Source organism: Primulina eburnea, chromosome 7 (assembly GCF_022965805.1).
Source record: "Primulina eburnea isolate SZY01 chromosome 7, ASM2296580v1, whole genome shotgun sequence".
Classification (NCBI taxonomy): domain Eukaryota; kingdom Viridiplantae; phylum Streptophyta; class Magnoliopsida; order Lamiales; family Gesneriaceae; genus Primulina; species Primulina eburnea.
The window spans coordinates 30,407,100-30,429,012 of record NC_133107.1 but is presented as its reverse complement, the minus strand read 5'-3'; the positions used below and the strand labels follow the sequence as shown (position 1 = coordinate 30,429,012).

The window sequence follows — 21,913 nt, the reverse complement described above, 5'->3', positions numbered from 1 at the left end:
ATAAGCCAACATTTTTTTTACCTTTAAGATATTTAAGAATATTCTTGACAGCTAAATAATTAGATTGCTTAGGATCAGACTGAAACCGTGCACACATACATAAAATAAATACAATATCGGGTCGGCTGATAGTTAGGTACAATAAAGAACCTATTAAGCATCGATACATTTTTACTTCAAATGATATTTTTCCTTCATCTTTATCAAGCTTAACTGATGAAATCAATGTGGTTGATGCTGCGAGACATGTGTTCCATTCCAAATTTCTGGAGTAGTTCCTTTGTGTACTTAGTTTGACTTGTAAAAATACCATTATCCAATTGTTTAACTTGCAGAACAAGAAAGAATGTTGGTTTCCATCATTATCATCTAAACTTGTCCTGGATCAGTTTAGCAAACTTTTCAAATAATTAGAGATTAGTTGACCTAAAAATAATATCAGCAACATAAATTTATATTAATACAGTATGATCTCCTTTGGTAAAATTTAAATAGTCTTATCAACAGTGCATATAACAAAATCATGTTCAATTATAAATTTAAACAATGTTTCATACCAAAATCTTGGAGCATGTTTTAAACCATTTAAAGCTTTCTTTAAGTGATAGACATAATCAGGAAATAAATTATTGATAAAATATTGTGGTTGTTCAACATAAAATTCTTCTTGAAATTTACCATTCAAGAATGCACTCTTAAAATCCGTTTGATATACTTTCAAATTCTTGTGAGAGTCATAGGCAATAAACATTCAGATGTCTTCCAGTATAGCTATTGGTGCATATGTTTCATCATAATCAATTTCTTCTTCTTGCCTAAATCCTTGGTTAATTAGTCTTGCTTTGTTCCTCACTACAGTTCTATCTTCATTTAATTTGTTCATGTACACCCATCTTGTACCTATAAATTATTGATGAGAGGGCCTTGGAATTAAGTCTCATACATAATTTCTAGTGAACTGATTGAACTAAGTCTCATACATGATTTCTAGTAAATTGATAGAGCTTCATCAATCTTTTTAGGTTCAATATTAGAAATAATGTAGCATGTAAAAACCGATTGATCATTTGTCATCTGGTTCTTATAGGGGCAGTTGGGTTATCTATTACCAAGCCAGTGGATGATTCTTGTTCCATTTGTAATAGAGTTCATCATTGTTGTTCTGTGGAACTAGATCAGTTGGGTTTTGCTCATTTGATTTGACATCAGTCTGGTTAGCATCAGTTGAGATTTCATAAGATCTTTGTGCATCAACAAACTAGTCAATTGTAGCATCATCATGTCCAAATGGTTGATCAAACATCTAAATTTTTTGGGATTGAAGTGTTCTTTTGTTTATATGAGCTTCATCCTTGGCTTCATCTTCCAGACTGATTTCTTCAAATCGATTTCTCAGTCAATCTATATCAGTAGGTTGGTCAGTCAACACAGTTTCATCAAACACGCCAGCATAGATTCTTCAACATTTAATTTCTTTTGTTAAATACTCGGTAAATATACAAAAAATATACCCTCATGTGACTTAGTATCAAATGCAATCGGATGATTATTATCATTGTCATGGATAAAACATTTGCAATAAAAAAAATTTGAATTAGGATACCACAGGTTTCTTGCCATGCCAGATCTTATATGGTGTATTGCCATATTTCTAGTTAATCATTGATCTATTCTGAGTATAACATACATTGTTCACTAACTCAGCCCAAAATCTCTGAGAAATTCGAGAATCAACAAGCATTATTCTAGTAGCCTCTTTAAAAGTCATATTCTTTCTCTCAGCAACTTCATTTTGTTGAGGTGTTCTAGCTGCTGAGAAATCATGTTTGATTCCATTATTTTCTATAAAGGTAGATAAAGTTTCGTTGAAAAAGTTAGTTCCTTTATCAGATCTGATTTTGTCAATCCCTTTTGATTTTTCATTTAGAAGTCTCTTGAAAATCTTAATCACTTGAGGGGCAATTTAGTCTTTTTATTTTTAAAAATATTACTCAAGTAAACATTGAGAATTTATCAACAATGTCTAGAGCATACTTCATTCCCCCTAAGCTCATGACTGAGATAGGTCCAAACAAATCCATAAGCAATAGTTCTACGCTTCGAGTTGATGAGTTACACCTTTTGTTCTTAAAAGATGACCTAACTTGCTTCACAAGCTGAAAAAAAATGTCTTCGAAAAATTCAGTTTGGGCAAACGAGTAACCAATCATACTTCTCAGATTGGCAATGACCTTGAAATTTAAACGATTTAACTTCGTGTTCAACAACCAGTTCTTTGGTAGGTTTGAAGCAACTAAGCAGACTGATTCACTCGGTTAAGTAGTCCAACTGACTTTGTAGTGTTGCCACACCTATCACCTATCATTATAATGCATCAAGAAGTTCTTTGACAGTACCAATATACTTACTAAATTCAACTGAATAGTCATGATCACACAACTGACTTATGCTAATCGAATTATATTTGAGATTTTCAAAAATTAATATATCTTCAATGATAATGTTATCACAGATAAGCTTACCCTTATCCACATTTCTACCTTGAGAAGCATCTCCAAATGTGATCTTGGGTCTAGAACATTGGATCAATTGGAATATCAGTTGAGCTTCTCCAGTCATGTTTCTTGAACACCCACAGTTCAAGTACCAAACTAAGTTCTTGATTAGTTCATTTCCCGTGACTTGCAATCACAAATTAAAAATAACTTTTGTTCCCATTCCTACTTGGGTCCAGACTGGATTATTTCTTTGCAACCCAAACTTGGACAAGTCTAACTGACCAACCATTCAATGTGTTCCAAAGGGGTTGTGCATTAACTGGTGTGTGTTGTGTTCTATATACAAGAAACAATATGTTGTTTACCTTTTCCAATGTCACTGGTCAGTCTATATATTTTTTGAACAGGTTTGTAGTTATGGTACGGTTGTCCTTGCCTTTCATTTGTTATGCCAAGCCAAATTGGTAAGTTTGGGTTGCCGAACACTTTCCTGAAGTGGGTGACAACCTTCTCGGGAGCAACAATATTGGGAAGTTTGGGTCGCTGAACACTTTTCTTCTTGTCTCTTATCTTTTTCAGGTACTCTCCAAACTATTTTGTGATCAATGAGATGGAGTCTTCACACATGTAAGACTCACTGAATTCGTGATAAAGTTGAAGTAGGTCATTTTAAGAGTCATTTGAGACTTGAAATGCGATATTTTTCCATTATCCTTCTTCTGTAGGTCCATGTTCATCTCAAAGGATCCATCCAAAACTAGTGGTCAAAGTGCAGTGTTGAGAAGTGGCACACCCTAGTACATATAAACAAAATAACCAGAATATCATTTTGTACGTCAAGTGCCTTTCTTTATACCAATTGAAATAATTGTTTAACATAATAATACTAATTAATTGGAGAATTATATATTTCAAATATGCGATGTTGGAACATCTAAGACAAAATACACCGGGATAAATGATTTAACAGACAATTACTTTAAGTGAATAAATTAAGACACAAATTATTATGCCCAAGTGTACACACTTGTATGGTGCCTCACAGCAAAGATTCACTAAAAAAAATATAATCAGTTTAGACACCCAAAGAACACTAAGTAAACAATAAAAAAACTAACTCTCTTAATACAGTGAGGGATCAAAGTGTATTCTAAATTTCTTTCAACAAAATAACCAAACAACTACGGATGCAAGTGAAACCGAAATCTTGTTCAATGAACAATTCTTAAACAACACTTTGATTAAGTGTTGCATTTGAGAGCCTCAAATACTACACATCTGCACAGCGAGGCTCCATCACTTTAAATAAGAATATTATATCTAGAGTTATTATAAACCTAATCATTAATAAAATTAATTTAGAAAGATAAAACTCTTATAGTCGAATATTTACTTGATATTTTAATGTGTAATATTATCAAAATGAAAAATAATTAAGAAATAAATAATGTCTTGCATGCCAAGACATATTTTCTTTCAATGATTGTCATTGATTTTTGGGATGTGGATCCTCATCTAACAATTTGAGGGGTTCGCAATTGATCATCTTGTATAAAAAAGAAAATGCACATCACCATATGTTGTGTTTTACTCTAACAACTGAGCACCACATGTTGTGTTTATCCCCTCAGCAGAGGATCCAAATCATAGTTTGACTCAAGATTTTTTAATGTCTGACTACCTACCATCTGATAAATTTTCTCGTTTCGTGTCCAATAATTATTTTGCCAAATTATGTTATACTGTACTTTTTAAAGCCAGAGGTAATCTGGTTTCTGAGATTTTGTTAAGTTTTATTTTTTGCTTGTTTGCGTTGTCTCTGATTTATATGATGCAAAACTGCAGACTTGGAATAAATATGGAGCAATGTTTATCACATTTGCATTTATCTTTTAATAATAATCTTTCATTTATTCAATCAAAATCTTCAGATCAACAATCATGTGGCTCCATCCCAATGTATTGCTAAAAGCTAAAGATGACTCGGAAAAGTCTGCAAACGAGATTACATTTTCGCCATCGAAACTTTTGAGTGAAAGAAAGCTAGAGCTGTGAAGCATCGTCTTGAAACTATCACTCGAATCTGAATACTGAGCAAACAGAGCAACTTCATGACTGGTTTTAGTCTTGTTGCTGTAATAGTACACCGTCTCATCTTCCCAAGAATACAAGATGTCACCATTTTTATAACCTTTGATCAGGCTAATTCCGTAAAATGGCAAAGCAGGACAAATCTCTGTGGCCAAGAAAATGAATTGCCTCGACCATGATTCCTTGACCCCGTATTCCTTCATCATCCAGAAAACAAATCCCATCTCATCATATAAGAAAGTACTTTCACAAATACACAAACAATCATCCAGAACGCGTAAAATATAGTCTCCCGGATACGATGTTATCTGTAGTGGAGATGGAGGAGAAAAGGGCTCGAATGATTCATCTTCAAGATCAAAGCAAGATACCAACATGGCGGATTTGGACGAATTACATACCAACCCATGTAGATTTCCATTTAGAAACACGCCGAAGCACATGTGAGCATGCTCAAATGGGGAGTTTTCCGGAATGCTTCTCCAAGAACCTGTCCCAAGCGTGTAGATCAGGTACTCATAGAATTCGCATCTGTAATTTTCTCTCCTGTCGTGCTGCCATGCTTCAAGCACGCTCTTTTGGAGTATATGAACGACCTTGTATTGGCCGGTTATCGAGCTTACACCAAATCCACAACAAGTAAAGTTAGCATACTCGACAACGTGTGGAAGTCTGGGAAGAGAGATGTACTCACGTGTGATCGGATTGCATATATAAATCACATCATCTGATTTGCTGCGCTGGTATCTCAAGCAGAGCAAACCATGTACTGAACCTTGCGTCTGTATTTGGTAATATGCAGGGGAGCTAATGAATGCTCTGGGATCAAATTTCGTCACCTGATCACAGGGAAAACCGTATTGAAGTTGAGAAATATCTTCATATTCGACAACATTGCATCGGTATTCACTCATAATTGGATCCATATGAAGGACAAGTAGCCCGGGGGGGGATACGGAAAGATGGGATTTGGCAAACTCAGGAGTTGAGAGCAGCTCGTGCCATTGCTTGCAAACACATCTGCAGCTTACGATGGTTCGTGTTGGAAGCCTAGATAGGATACCGACGACGATTTCTGATGGTAGATCCATCAAGAATAATTCTGGTTTGTTCATTTTTTACAGTTTTGTTGTTGAAAACCTCTATTTGCTTAGGGCTACATCTGTGTCATATGCATATGTAGACCATAGGAAGTTGAAGTGGTCTTAAAGTTGAAGCTTTCTCTTGCTTGTGTTATTCTGATATTAGTATTATTATATATTTTGTTGAATGAAAACTTAGACTTGAACAACTCGAATTTAGTTTTTGAAAATGGTCAAATTACTTGGTTGTTGGATTTGAGAGATTTTGAAATGTAAATAATGTTTTTAATGATTGAATACAATGATTTATAATATATAATGAATTTTCATTTCTTTTAATTTCAGTTATTAATTATTTCATTTGTTTTTCTATGAAAATTTACTTTAATTACTATATTTCTATGTTCAATTAGTAAATAATTACCAGAAGATTACAATATACGTCGTCGTAAAAGGTCTGAACAATTGGAATGAAACTTAGTTATTATATTATTTGTTTATCAAGAACCATCATTATTTCATATATTATTATATTTGGTATTCACTATTAGAATTATAATATATGTTTTAATTTCTCCACGTTTTTGTGTTTTTTATACTGAGTTCTATAGAGTGCACCCGAGATGTTTAAAATAATCTCCAAGGTATTTTTTGCTTATGACCGTATTCATGGTTTTATATTTATGAGTCAATATTATTTTCTACTTTCTTGAATCTCGAATTAGATAGTAATGTTGATGGATATTGAAAATCAATTACATGATTTCCTATCTCAATTGAAAATAGATGGAACATATAGAAATTATTTAAGGCAAAAAATCGAAATAGAAGATTTGACATAATCATGCAAAAAATGGTGGAGATCATATTATAGTCCATATCAAGTAAAAAAAGGATCAGATACAATTGAGTTTGGATTAATGATGCATAGGGATGTCAATGGAGTAGGTATGGCTAAACCCAAGACCCGTCTAATGAAGAAAACTTCGACCCATTACCCACCTCATCCCGATTAAATATTCTTTAGACCAGTCCCATCCTGAATACGAAACGGGGTGGGTTAGACCCGTGAGACCCGATTTTTTTTTAAATGAAAACATTAATCTTCTTTGTCACATGACTGAATTATTAAACAAACAAGCCTATAAATACAACACAATAGAAAACTAATCATGTATTCGACCACACTTAGTAATAACAAACAAAGTATTTTCACGACATAATTAATTACATAAAAAAAGAGTTACTAGCCCTAAAAAAAATCTTGACATCCCCCAAAAAAAGTCATAACAGAACTTAACCAGATCAATATAAAATCAGCGAGTATGAAATATTTTAGACGCATTCTTCAGGATCATCTTCCTCTTCATCTAGAATGGTGGGACAAGTTGGTAAACTACTTGAAAAATTACCTACAAAATTAAAGAAAGAAATTACACTAAAAAATAAAGTTGTAATTTAAACGGTAAAAAAATGTAATTTAAAGAGATAAAGTACAATAACAAAATTAAAATTAAAGTACAATAACAAAATAAAAAAGTGATTTATTTACCTTCCACCTCACCCCACAACCATCTTCGCGAGCACATCAATGCCTCCAAAGTCATTAGATTAAGCCTACTACGATGAGTGTTGCGTATTTTCTTGATTGCTTGCAAGTGCACAACGTCAAGTTTGTAATAAAATGTATTTTCGAGCACAAGTGTCGATCCCACGAGGAATGTATTTCTAAATTTATATTAATGCTTGTAATTGAAATAGTCTCGACTTTATTTAGAATAATCAATTGATAGATTTGTTTATACCAATAACTAGATTTGAAACTAAATTAAATTATAGTACAACACCAAACTTTTTATAACAAATAAATATGGAATAAAAGATATAGAGGTCCGATTTCACGCAACTATCCACCATGTGTTATTTTGTGTAGCTATATTATAAATGTCCTTATTATACCTTAGCCAAGAATTCTAAATTATCTACTCCCTCTCCCGAGTGCTAAGTAGATACTAATTATCTAACAACAGATTGTAACGTCCCCATCAACAATCTATAATTAAATAACACAATAAGCACTAAATTCTTTTAATGGCTTCAATAGCAATATATGTCCTCCCGAACTATATAAATACTATCGATGTATTTTTTCCTTTCTTGTTTATAAATTTTCTTTTCCAAGTGATAAATTATAAACATAAGAATCATTCAAGATATGGCCAATAAAATGAAAGCATTAAGATTGGAAAAATACAAATGAACAATAAAGGAAACTTATATAGCATAAATCATAAATCCCAACACATGGTTTCTAGTTTTGTTTCATCATTCCTCTAGAAATAAAAATTAGTTCATAATAAAAATATCACAACAACACATAAATCTTAAACAAGACATATCAAATAAAAGTAAAAATAAAGAAAGAAGAACTTAGAACAAGAGCTTGGAGTGCAATGAAATTCCTTTCCAAAAGTGTGCAAGAGAATTCTCAAGAACTTGATGAGCTTGATCTTCAATCTTTCTTTGTAGCCTCCAATCCTTCCCTTGGCTCCTCAATGACCTAAATGATGAATAATGGAGGCCTTTTATAGTCCTAGAGAAGTCTTATACGCAAAACATCAAAGTCAGCAACTCCCATGCGCAGCACACCAAAGTTTCAGAATTTCCGGACTCTGTCTGTGCATGACCGCGGGTGCGGTGTAAGTAGGACCGCGGGTGCGGTCGTGCTTCGCAACAAAAATCATTTTTCACAAAACTAAGACCGCGGGTGCGGTGCTGGCAAGACCGCGGGTGCGGTCTTTCTTCGGCAAAAATTGTCCTTTGCACTTTCTAATTCATCAATTTATTACTCCAATTTCTCATTCTAAGCTTCCAAACTTCAATAACAAAAATAACAACAAATCACATAAAACCTGCTCAAGAATCACAAAATTCCAAGTTAAAAACAAGTAATAAAAGTACAATAAATTGCACTTATCAAACTCCCCCAAACTTAAGATTTTGCTAGTCCCGAGCAAAACAAAACAACACAAACAAACAAACAAGTCATGAAATACTTCAAAGAACTTGGCCTCAAGATATTTTAACTAACTCTTCATGCATTCACAATTCAAATCAATCTGACCATTTGTTCATCCGGATACAATCATGCAATCGGTTAATTTTCTTAACTTCTAATCTCTTCAACTCATGTTTCAAAACATTCTCAATCAATTTCAGTTTTTTTTACAAACACAAATCAAGAGGTCTTTTCCGATAAAAATTGGGTTCAAAGCAATATTCATTCAAGAAATGGATACCCAATAAATATTTGATGCAATGAGGTGTGTAAAATTGATCAAGATTCTTACTCAATGAAAGTGTTTATCGATTGTCCATAAGCTAGATCCTCCCAATCACTCTCCACTAGTATATTGGACAACTATGACTAAGTTAATAGGATTTTCAATGGTTGTAAAGTTAGGCCTCGGTTCATGGCTACAAATAAAGATTAGGAGTTCAAATAAGGGAGTAACTTGAATTTTATCTCTTTTGCAAACTCCACTATTTCTTTTATCTCCATTTTTTTTCTTTATTAATTTCATCTCTTTTTCTCCCCTTTTTCTCCAACTTCATCAATGTAACATCATTCATTTTTTCTTTTCTTTTGTAGGAGAATTTTCATTTCTTTGATCTTTTGAATTCTTACTCCCTTGAGAAGGTAGGAAATTAATTGTATAAGATATTCAACAGGGTAGTAAATGTGGGATAATTGAAAGAACATCAAATGTGGGTCTTTTACATATATTAACGTGTGCCATTCGAATTCATATAGGCTCAAAGATGTGACAAATGATAAATTATTTTTATTTGGTAGCTTGAAAGGCTCAATCGATCCAAAAATCACCTAAATCATTCCTAAATCATAAGTTGTCCGTATTTCGCCTCGAATAATGTTTGGATAGTTCTAGACAAAATCTCAATTCACCAACACAGAGTAGAATCTAATCATCGTGAAAATGGTGTCTCAATGCATCAACCAAATACATATATATTCAAAAGAAAAGTGATTGGCTTCCAAGAAATTTCAAGAACACAATTCTTTTCTCAAATAGGCTCAAGAGGGGTTCAAATGAATATTTATGAACAATATAAATGACCCAAATAACATCAAAGACTGCCTCAATCATCTATGTGTTTGCAAAAAATTATTTCGATGTCAAATGAAAATCACAAAGTTTTATAGAAATTATAAGTCTCAAACTTACCACATCTCATGATTATTCTCTAAATTTTTCAAATTGATCGATTAACATGAATGTAATGCATGACCTTTCTTTTCAATACAAAAATTTTTCATCAGTGGTCAATTCACAATAAAAAAAAATTTCATGACTAAAACACTACAAACACACAAGCAAATAACTAAAAAAAATAATAATAATAATAAACACACAAAATAAACTAAATAAACAAACACACAAAATAAAATAAACACACCAAATAAAGTATAATAAAACACAAAAATAAAATAAAATAAAATAAATCAAATCTCCCCCAAACTAAAACATTTGCATCGTTCTCGATGTAAATAAGCATGAAAATCAGGAGAATACACATACCTCGGGCAACGACCGTCAGTGGTAATCGCCATCATCATCATCTTCATTATCTTGGGGTGGTTGGAACTCCGGCGGGTGGTATACAGGTGGCCACTGTGGAGGAGGTGGAAATGGATGTCCAGAAGTTGAAGCAGATGGAAATTGCTGAGCCAAGACCGATGTGAAATCCATCATGTATCCCATAAATGTGTCGGTCCTAAACCGAAACGCATCCATTTCTTGGCGTTGAACTCACATATCTTCTTCCAACTGGGTCAATCTATCTCTCATGTTCCTTCGTTGCGGTTATGGTTCTTGAGCTTGAGCTTGTGCACGTCTCTCTGCAGCTCTCCTGTTGAAATCCCTTTCAGCTCTGCGTGCTGCAGCTTGGTCATTTCTGACTGTCCCATATGGTTGGATTACCAAAATTTCATTTTTTGGCTTCAACAATTCTTCATTCGTTGCCCAAGTTACTCCCGCATTTTGGCATAATGCAGTGATGAGAGAAGGGTGGAGAAGTCCACTCGGAGAGTTACCTCTTGCATAATCAAGTATCGAATGCTGAAGCAATTGACCTAAATCAATTGCCTTTCCTGTCATAATGCAATAAGTAAGGATAGCCCTCTCCTTGATGACGGTGGTGGTGTTTTCGGTCGGCTTAATCCTAGCAGAAATAAATGAATACCAATGTTTGGCAACATCTTTGAGATCAGACTTAGCTAGGCTGACATGCACATCATCCCTCATTCTCCACTTCTCTCCCTGTATGCAAAGTTTGAAGAATATCATTATAATCAACATGCTCATACCTGTATTCTTCATATTCATCGTGCATTACATGAGGGATACCATATAACGTATTGATCGTATGTGCATCAAAGACAACCATTTTTCCTCGCACAAACACCGTCAATTGATCATACATAACCTTGAGGTTAGCATAAAACTCTCTCACCAATGAAATGACAGCATCTTGTGGCTGCCTGCCAAACTCCACCCAATTTCGAGCAGTAAGCATTCGTCCAATTTCGGAATGAGGAAAACTCAAATCAAATCCCCTTTCTTTTACAATGCTTTTATTTAAAAAATTTCCATAGTGCTTCTCCGCCTTCTCATCCCAAAACCTGCTCGCATCGTAATTTACAGATGATGAAGATGCACCCTTTGACTGTTTTTTTCTTGGAGGCATTGTATCGAACACCTTTCAATCAACAACTTCTCCTCAATTCAATTCACAAACTTCAATGATTCTAGCACTCCCCCAAACTCAATACAAACAATATCCACGCCTCAACAATTTACCCAACAATCAATCAACAATATCCACAATATCAATAATGTACTTCACTAAATGAAATTTTCTTCCATAGCCACTAACACCAATATTTTCGAATTTTCCACAATTATGCAATGAATTTGCTCACCTTGAGTGTGTTGAATTGTTTCTTGAAGAACAAATCAAAGCTCCAACCAAATTTTGAAGAAATTTTCGAGCCCCTTTGAAACCTTAGGTTTGATGTTGAATTTTGTGGGAAGAAAAGTGATATTTGATGGAATGGGTGAAGCTATTTAGGTTGGAGTGGTAAATTTGTTGAAGGAATAACAAAAATTTAGTGTGAAGAGTGTGTTCTTGAGGAAGGATTTCGAAATGGAGGTGAAATTTTGAGAGAGGTTCTTCGGTTATGTCGAAAATCTGCCCAATTCTGTGTTTAAAACCATCGACCGCGGGTGCGGTGTTAACATGACCGCGGGTGCGATGTGCCTTCGATTTATTTTTTTATTCCACCTTGTGCAACCACAGGTGCGGTGTTAACACGACCGCGGGTGCGGTATATCTTCGGCACTTCTTTTTAAATTCAGTGTTCAGCGACCGCGGGTGCGCGTTGGTAGAGACCGCGGGTGCGGTGTGCCTTCGATTTTGTAGCGCGGGTGCGGTGATCTCTAGGCACTTCATTTGAATATTTCGAAATTCATCGACCGCGGGTGCGGTGTTGACAAGACCGCGGGTGCGGTCCTGCTTCGTCAAAATTATTTTCTTCTCAAATTTTCAGTCCTGAAAAGAAAACAATTGGGATTCATTAAATTTGGGAAGATATAAACACACACTAAATTAAAAATGAACAACCAAATATAATCACGATACAAAAATACAAACAAAACCGGAAACAAAATGCAAAATAAAAACAAAAGTTTGGGTTGCCTCCCAATAAGCGCTTGGTTTAACGTCTTCAGCCCGACTACCATCAGTCTATATCAAGTTGATCCGCACAAAGGAATTTTTTCAAGGTGCCTTACTTCATTTCCATAGTATGGCTTAACTCGCTGCCCGTTCACCTTGAAAGTCCTCCCATCACTGCATTTTAGCTCAATCGCCCCATGAGGGTACACTTTCTCCACCAAAAATGGTCCTGACCAACGTGATTTCAACTTACCAGGAAACAACTTCAAACAGGAGTTGAACAATAGTACTTGTTGTCCTGGATTTAGCTCCTTTCGTACAATGAGTTTATCGTGCCACTTTTTGGTATGTTCTTTATAAATCTTGGCATTTTCGTATGCATCATTGCGGAACTCCTCCATTTCATTTAACTGTAGTTTTCTGCCATCGCCAGATGCTTTCAAATCAAAATTCAACTTCTTAACTGCCCAAAATGCCTGATGCTCCAATTCCAGCGGCAAGTGACAGGCTTTACCAAAAACCAACCTATAGGGAGACATCCCAATAGGCATCTTGAATGCGGTCCTATAAGCCCATAGTGCATCATCCAACTTTATAGCCCAATCCTTCCGGTTTGTATTAACAGTCTTTTCTAATATTTGCTTGATTTCCCGGTTGGATATTTCAGCTTGTCCGTTCGACTGAGGATGATATGCTAATGCCACTCTGTGCTTCACATTGTATTTAGCCATCAGTGAGTTGAAAATTTTATTGCAAAAGTGTGTACCTTCGTCACTTATGATGGCTCTCGGTGTTCCAAATCTGGTGAATATGTTCTTGTGCACAAACTTAACTACAACACGAGCATCGTTAGTACTGGTGGCGATTGCTTCCACCCATTTCGAAACATAATCTACAGCTAATAATATATAAGATTGACCAAAAGAAGGGGGAAAAGGTCCCATGAAATCTATGCCCCAGACATCAAAAAGTTCCACTTCCAAAATATTTGTCAGTGGCAATTCATGACGCCTAGAAATGTTTCCTAACCTTTGACACCTATCACATGATTTCACTAAGGTATAGCTATCCTTAAATAAAGTAGGCCAGAAAAAACCTGATTGCAATACCTTAGCTGCTGTTCTTGTTGCTCCAAAATGTCCACCATAAGGTGATGAATGACATTGTTCCAGAATTTTGTTTGCATCTTCGCCATCAACACATCTTCTAATCACTTGGTCAGCACATCTTTTATATATACAAGGATCATCCCAAAAGAAAAATTTGATATCATGGAAGAACTTCTTTTCCTGATGGTGATTTAGATCTGGAGGAAGAGTACCACAAGACAAAAAGTTAGCTGTATCAGCAAACCAAGGGAGTTTAGAACTTACCTCAAACACTTGTTCGTCTGGGAACGACTCATTGATAACTCCACCGTCAGTTCGTTCTTCCAGCTCTAGTCGTGACAAGTGATCTGCCACCTGGTTTTCACAACCTTTCTTGTCTTTTACTTCAAAATCGAATTCTTGAAGTAGAAGTATCCATCGTATCAACCTGGGTTTAGCATCCTTTTGGGCAAACAAGTAGCGAAGAGCCACATGGTCAGTGAAAACAGTTACCTTTGTGCCAATAAGATATGTTCTGAACTTGTCAAATGCAAACACCACTGCTAACATCTCTTTCTCAGTAGTTGTATAGTTCTGTTGGGCTACATTAAGTGTACGACTTGCATAGTATATAGCCTTGAACATCTTGTCTCGCCTCTGTCCCAATGCTGCTCCCACAGCATAGTCGCTAGCATCACACATGAGCTCAAATGGCTCCTTCCAATCAGGCACTATCATAATGGGAGCAGAAATCAGTGCTTTCTTGATCCTGTTAAACGCCTGCAAACAATCATCGTCAAAAATAAATGTCGAATCTTTCTCTAACAAATTACATATAGGTCTAGTAATTTTAGAGAAATCTTTGATATAACGACGATAGAACACGGCATGTCCCAAGAAACTTCTGATCCCTTTCACATTCTTCGGTGGTGGGAGATTTTCAATTGCCACAACTTTGGCTCTGTCAACTTCTATTCCTTTAGCCGAAATTTTATGCCCAAGCACAATACCTTCTGGAACCATGAAGTGACATTTTTCCCAATTCAAAACTAAATTCTTCGCCTGACATCTCTGCAAAACAATCATTAGATTTTGCAAACAGTGATCGAAAGATGAACCAAATACAGAGATATCATCCATAAAAACCTCCATTATTTCCTTGACCATGTCAGAAAATATGGCCATCATACAACTCTGAAAAGTAGCAGGTGCATTGCACAGACCAAATGGCATTCTCCTGAAAGCAAATTTACCGTAGGGGCAAGAGAAGGTAGTCTTCTCCTGATCATCCGGTGCTATGACAATCTGATTGTAACCTGAATAACCATCTAGAAAGCAATAATAATGATAACCACCCACTCTATCAAGCATCTGGTCAATAAAAGGAAGAGGGAAGTGATCTTTCCTAGTAGCATCATTCAATTTCCTGTAGTCTATGCATACTCGCCAACCAGTCACTGGACGAGTTGAAATCAATTCATTATTCTCATTTCTCACTACAGTTATTCCCCCTTTCTTAGGCACTACTTGTACTGGTGAAACCCGCGAGCTATCAGATATAGCATAAATAACACCAGCATTTAACAGTTTTAATACCTCAGCCCTCACAACCTCTTTCACTGCTGGATTAAGTCTTCTCTGATGATCAACATAAGGTGAATATGACTCATGCATCAAGATTTTATGCATACAAACAGTAGGGCTAATCCCTTTTATATCAGCAATTGTCCATCCCAAAGCAGATTTAAATTCCCTCAACACTCTCAACAATTTCTCTTTTTCAATACAAGTAAGAAAGGAAGAGATGATTACCGGATATGTTGAATTTTCACCTAAAAATGCATAACAAAGGTGGCTTGGAAGTTCCTTCAATTCAGGAGATGCTTTTGGTACCTCTTTACTTGCATCTTCAAATAGCTCTACATGATGCACATCACTCTTTTCTTTAGGTAGTGTATTGAGAGCTAGTATCTCATCTTGCACATCCCAATCACTTTCATCCAGTACAAACGCCGATTCCAACAAACATCTTTCTAAGGAATCTTTCGTCATCCTACCTGCACCAACATGAGATACACATGATTCAATTACATCAATACTATTACAAGTACTTACCTCATTTGGTTCTTTGATTGTGTTGTAGATGTTGAACATGACTTCTTCTCCACCTACTCTCAATGTGAGCTCGCCCTTGTGCACATCAATCAAAGCTTTTCCGGTGGCCAAGAACGGCCTTCCAAAGATAAGCGGAGTCTCCTGATCTTCTTCCATATCTAGAATGACAAAATCAGCAGGAAATATAAATTTGTCTACCTTTACCAGAACATCCTCCACTATCACCCGTGGATATGTAAGTGATCTGTCCGCCAGCTGCAGGGTAATAGTGCTAGGCTTCACCTCGCCAAGCTCCAAAGTCTTGTAAATAGAAAAAGGCATTAAATTAATACTGGCACCTAAATCACATAAAGATTTATTGATTCTAGAACCACCAATAACACAAGGAATAGTAAAACTCCCTGGATCTTTGAGTTTCTGTGGTAGTTTCCTTTGGAGTATGGCGCTACACTCTTCGGTCAACTTAACTGTCTCGAACTCATGCAACTTCCTCTTCTTTGACATCACATATTTGATGAACTTAGCATAGTTTGGCATTTGCTCTAAAGCATCAGCAAATGGAATGTTGATGTGAATCTTCTTGAAAATCTCCAAAAATTTTGCAAATTGATCATCCAATTTCTTCTTTTTGAACCTCTGCGGATATGGAAGAACTGGCTTAAATACCGGAGGTTTTTCAGCTTCAACTTCAGCTTTAGATCCCTTAGTTTCAACTTCTTCAACAGTTATCTCATTTTCATCCTTCTCTTTCGAATTTTTAACCTCAAGTTCTCTTCCACTTCTCAAAGTTACAGCTTTGCATTGCTCCTTTGGATTCACTTCAGTATTACTTGGGAATTGACCTTTATTTTGATCTCTCAATGCATTAGCCAATTGATCAATCTGTGTCTCCAATGATTTCATTGTGGCACCCATATTTCCCATGTGAGTTTCCATCCCATCAAGACGAGATTCAGTCCTAGCCATTCTTTTACTAGATTCAACAACAAATGTCCCAACTAGATCCTCAAGTGAAGGTTTTCCTTCCCCCTTTGATGTATTGAACCCCAGTGGAGGATTCAACACATTCTTATTATTGGCATATGAAAAATTTTCATGATTTCTCAAACCAGGATGATAAGTGTTAGGGGGAGGGTTACCTCGATATCCTCCATAGCCACCAAAATTCCTATTGTTGATATAATGAGCCTCATCAGGAATATGTGGTTCTTCGGTAACAACCGATGCATTTTCAACCTCTGATGTACTAGCCTTATTCATTGCTGCAATTTGAGTTGTTAAAGCTGAAACTTGAGCGGTGAGTGATGTAATAGGATCTATGGCATAAATTCCAGCTTGCTTCTTTACTCCTGACCTCTCGGACGGCCATTGATAGCTGTTAATAGTCATCTGTTCAAGCAAATCATATGCTTGATCAGGTGATTTTGCAAATATCGTGCCACCAGCTGCTGCATCCACAGTGCCTCTTGTTTGTCCATTCAAACCATTATAAAACAATTCAATCTGTACCCAATCTTCAAGACCATGGTTTGAACATCTTCTCAACAACTCTTTATACCGTTCCCATGCCTCATATAATTGCTCAAAATCAGTCTGCCTAAAAGAACTTATCTCTATCTTCAACTGTGCAGACTTCGCAGGTGGAAAATATTTAGCAAGGAACTTGGTTGCTAACTCCTGCCATATATTGATACTCCCCAAAGGAAGCGATTGGAGCCATCCTCTTGCTTGGTCCCTAAGAGAAAAAGGAAACAAACGCAATCGAATTATATAATCAGAAACACCATGTATTTTTACCGTGTCAGTAATTTCAAGGAATGTTCTGAGATGTAAATGAGGATCTGCAGTAGCGGCTCCCCCAAACTGATTCTGTTGAACCATGTTTATCAATGCTGGCTTAAGCTCAAAGTTGTTTGCATTAATAGTCCCTCGTGCTATGCCCGAGTAATGAGCATTCAGTACCGGCCTAAAATGATCTCTGATGGGTATTGCAGGGGGTGGATTTTCATTATCTCTGTTTTCAGCCATTGCTCGAATCTCTTCTCTTCTTGCCTTTCTTAATCTTATTGCGGTTCTTTCGATTTCAGGATCAAAGATAAGCAAGTCAAGATTTTGCGATCTTCGCATACACTGTCAAACAAAGATAATACACAAATCAATGTTTATTGTATTACAATAAAAACGGCTCTAAATTAAAATAAAGACTAATTGGTAACAAGACTAATATAAATTTAAAATATACACTCCCCGGCAACGGCGCCAAAAACTTGTTGCGTATTTTCTTAATTCCTTGCAAGTGCACAACGTCAAGTTTGTAATAAAATGTATTTTCGAGTACAAGTGTCGATCCCACGAGAAATGTATTTCTAAATTTATATTAATGCTTGTAATTGAAATAGTCTCGACTTTATTTAGAATAATTAATTGACAGATTTGTTTATACCAATAACTAGATTTGAAACTAAATTAAATTATAGTACAACACCAAACTTTTTATAACAAATAAATATGGAATAAAAGATCTAGAGGTCCGATTTCATGCAACTATCCACCATGTGTTATTTTGTGTAGCTATATTATAAATGTCCTTATTATATCTTAGCCAAGAATTCTAAATTATCTACTCCCTCTCCCGAGTGCTAAGTAGATACTAATTATCTAACAACAGATTATAACGTCCCCATCAACAATCTATAATTAAATAAAACAATAAACACTAAATTCTTTTAATGGCTTCAATAGCAATATATGTCCTCCCGAACTATATAAATACTATGATGTATTTTTCCCTTTCTTGTTTATAAATTTCCTTTTCCAAGTGATAAATTATAAACATAAGAATCATTCAAGATATGGCCAATAAAATGAAAGCATTAAGATTGGAAATATACAAATGAACAATAAGGAACTTATATAGCATAAATCATAAATCCCAACACATGGTTTCTAGTTTTGTTCCATCATTCCTCTAGAAATAAAAATTAGTTCATAATAAAAATAACACAACAACACATAAATCTTAAACAAGACATATCAAATAAAAGTAAAAATAAAGAAAGAAGAACTTAGAACAAGAGCTTGGAGTGCAATGAAATTCCTTTCCAAAAGTGTGCAAGAGAATTCTCAAGAACTTGATGAACTTGATCTTCAATCTTTCTTTGTAGCCTCCAATCCTTCCCTTGGCTCCTCAATGACCTAAATGATGAATAAAAGAGGCCTTTTATAGTCCTAGACAAGTCTTATAAGCAAAACATCAAAGTCAGCAACTCCCATGCGCAGCACACCAAAGTTTCAGAATTTCCGGACTCTGTCTGTGCATTACCGCGGGTGCGGTCGTGCTTCGCAACAAAAATCAGTTTTCACAAAACTAAGACTGCGGGTGCGGTGCTGACAAGACCGCGAGTGCGGTCTTGCTTCGGCAAAAATTGTCCTTTGCACTTTCTAATTCATCAATTTATTACTCCAGATTCTCATTCTAAGCTTCCAATCTTCAATAACAAAAATAACAACAAATCACATAAAACCTGCTCAAGAATCACAAAATTCCAAGTTAAAAACAAGTAATAAAAGTACAATAAATTGCACTTATCAATGATGATCAACTATTCTTCCACTATTGCTAAAAGTATATTCAGGTGCAATAGTTGACACATGAATAACTAAAATATCCTTCGTCATTTTCTGTAAATTTGGATATTTGACCTCATTCGTCTTCCACCAATTAAGAATATCAAAATGTTGAGTTTTTGGCAAGACAATTTCTTCCAAATACATATCCAACTCGGTTAGGGATTTTGACGCAGCTTGGCTTGAACTTGAAGCCACAAATTTATCATACATATCTAAAATATCACTATTAGATGCATCAATATTAGAAACGCATGACGTCCCAGCAATCCCTGAACCACCACTATTTCCCAATAATTTTGTTGTCCTGGATTGGTAATCAACCAACAAATCACAACAATTCTATCGAACTTCATCAACTTTAGATTATGATCTTTCACCATAAATTAGTGGAAAATAAAATTCAACAACCTTCATCTTATATATAGGATCCAATACAGCAGCAACCCCCATCATAATATGACAATTATCCCAATATTTTTCATATTTTTCCAACATCTTTTGTGTCATACCTCGAATAATTGGATTTGGACTCTTCAACCACTCATCTAACTTTAATTTTATATCACAAATCTTTTGAAAGTAAAAGTTAGATGTGGGGTAAAGTGTTCCAGAAAACATCTCAGTCACTTGATAAAAAGTTTTCAGTTTCACAAATATATCAATTGCATTCACCCAATCTTCATCAGTTGGCACATTTTTGTAGTATCTCTCTCGATATTTAACCCTTGGGAACACATATTTGTATTGAATAGCAGTTTCTAACATCAAATAAGTTGAATTCCAACGATTTTTACAATCAAGAGATAATTTTTTACTACATTCAATGTGCAACTGACGAGCAGCATCCTCAAAATTTTCTATTCTAGCAGGTGAAGCACTCCAAAAGATAACACCATCACTTATTCTTTCAATTGCACCACTAACTACTTCCATACCATCTTTCACAATCAAGTTCAAAATATGAGCACAAAAACGCATGTGGAGTACCTTTCCATTCAATAACAAATCACGATTCGAAAGCTTGTCCACGAGAAGATGAATCATGGAATCATTGGTGGTGCAATTATCCACTGTGATTTTTTACAATTTACGATCAATATTCCACTCCATAAATGATTCAACCAATAGATCAGATAACACCTCGGACGTATGTGGAGCTGGAACATACATAAACCTACAATAAATAAATAAATGTCATAATTTTTTCTTTCTAAAAACATAAATGATTCACAATATAAAATTGCACATACCTCAAAATGCAACTGTGAAGAATCCACGAATCATCAATATAATGTCCGATTATTTCCATGAAACCTTTCTTATTATTTCTTGATGTCCACATATCAGTAGTGATAGCAACTCTGGAATTAAGCTTGTCCAAAGCTTTATAACACTTGCTCTTTTGAACACCATAAATTTTCAAAACATCATTTCTAAGTGTGTTTCTTGAAATCATATTAAAGCAAGGTTGAAGACTAGCAACAAATTTCCAAAATCCAATATGTCCAACAATACTAAACAATAGTCATGTAAGATGACCATTTTAGCTAACTCGTTCCTTGATTCTTCTTTTTTTTTTTTTAAATATGTGTCGACAATTCTTGGCTACCATTAACTTTCGTGCTAGAAAGTAGAAAACTTTGACGAATATCCATTTTTCTAGGTCTCTTTTTACAAGCCTTATCATAATGTTTTCTCAAATGATTAGTACCATAATTCGGAGAAGCTTTCAAACGAGTTTTGCAATAATTACACTCAGCATACTGTATTTGATCCACCATTACTCTTCTAAACTGATTCCAAGCATCAGATGTACGTTTTCTCTTACCATTAATTTCTGAAATCTCCTTAGCTTCCATGTTAACATCACCGTCTTTATTCCCTTCAATGCATTCACCTTCATTATTCTCTTGATAAGGAATCACTATATTGCTATCTTGAAGATTTGTAGAACATAGGAAATGATATTCGTCTTGAGATTCCATCTGTAATACACCAATTTTTAATACAACGCATTCCCTAAATTTTGATATTGTTCATACTTATGTATGACTAGAACACATGGGATTTAAAGTCCAATATTTAATCTAAATGAAAGTTTAAATACGTAATTATATGCTAACTAGATCCTAAAATGGTATTTATCAATTTATGAGGATTTAAAAAAAAAAACACTCATGCTTACATCCTCAACCAGATTCAAGGAATTCCTCAAATACCTAATTAAAACTAATAAAAATTATACTTAGTGAAACAGTACTAATTATGTTCAGTCATTTTATTTTCAATATAATAGGTCTCTGCATAATTAACATCAAATTGTATCAATAAGATGAAATACTAAAATCTGAGGTTTAAAGGAATGTATTATTCAATATTAAACTACACCTAAATCTTACAAACAATGAGCAACCATTAATTTATGATATCCTTCAAAACAATTTTGTAACTCGAAATTATCAGAATTATTGAATATAACATTTAATAACAAAATAATTTGAGAGATACCTTGACGCTTGAACCACAGGCATTAGCGTATAGTTATGGTGTTGCAGGTGCAGTAGGGCTTTATTTATAATTGGTCTACTTTTGGAACATTTCATGTTCACAATTTTAATTTTGATGTGAAAAAAACTTGTTCGTTTGTTTT

The 21,913-nt window shown here is 35.0% G+C and overlaps 1 protein-coding gene across 1 annotated transcript; it reads right to left on the bottom strand.

Moving 5' to 3' along the window:
- Positions 1-4,408: 4,408 nt before the first annotated feature.
- On the bottom strand, positions 4,409-5,710 carry LOC140835852 (F-box/kelch-repeat protein At3g06240-like). Its single transcript, XM_073201263.1, has one exon. The coding sequence runs from the start codon at positions 5,702-5,704 to the stop codon at positions 4,409-4,411; it is 1,296 nt and encodes a 431-aa protein (XP_073057364.1). The 5' UTR covers positions 5,705-5,710.
- Positions 5,711-21,913: the final 16,203 nt, after the last annotated feature.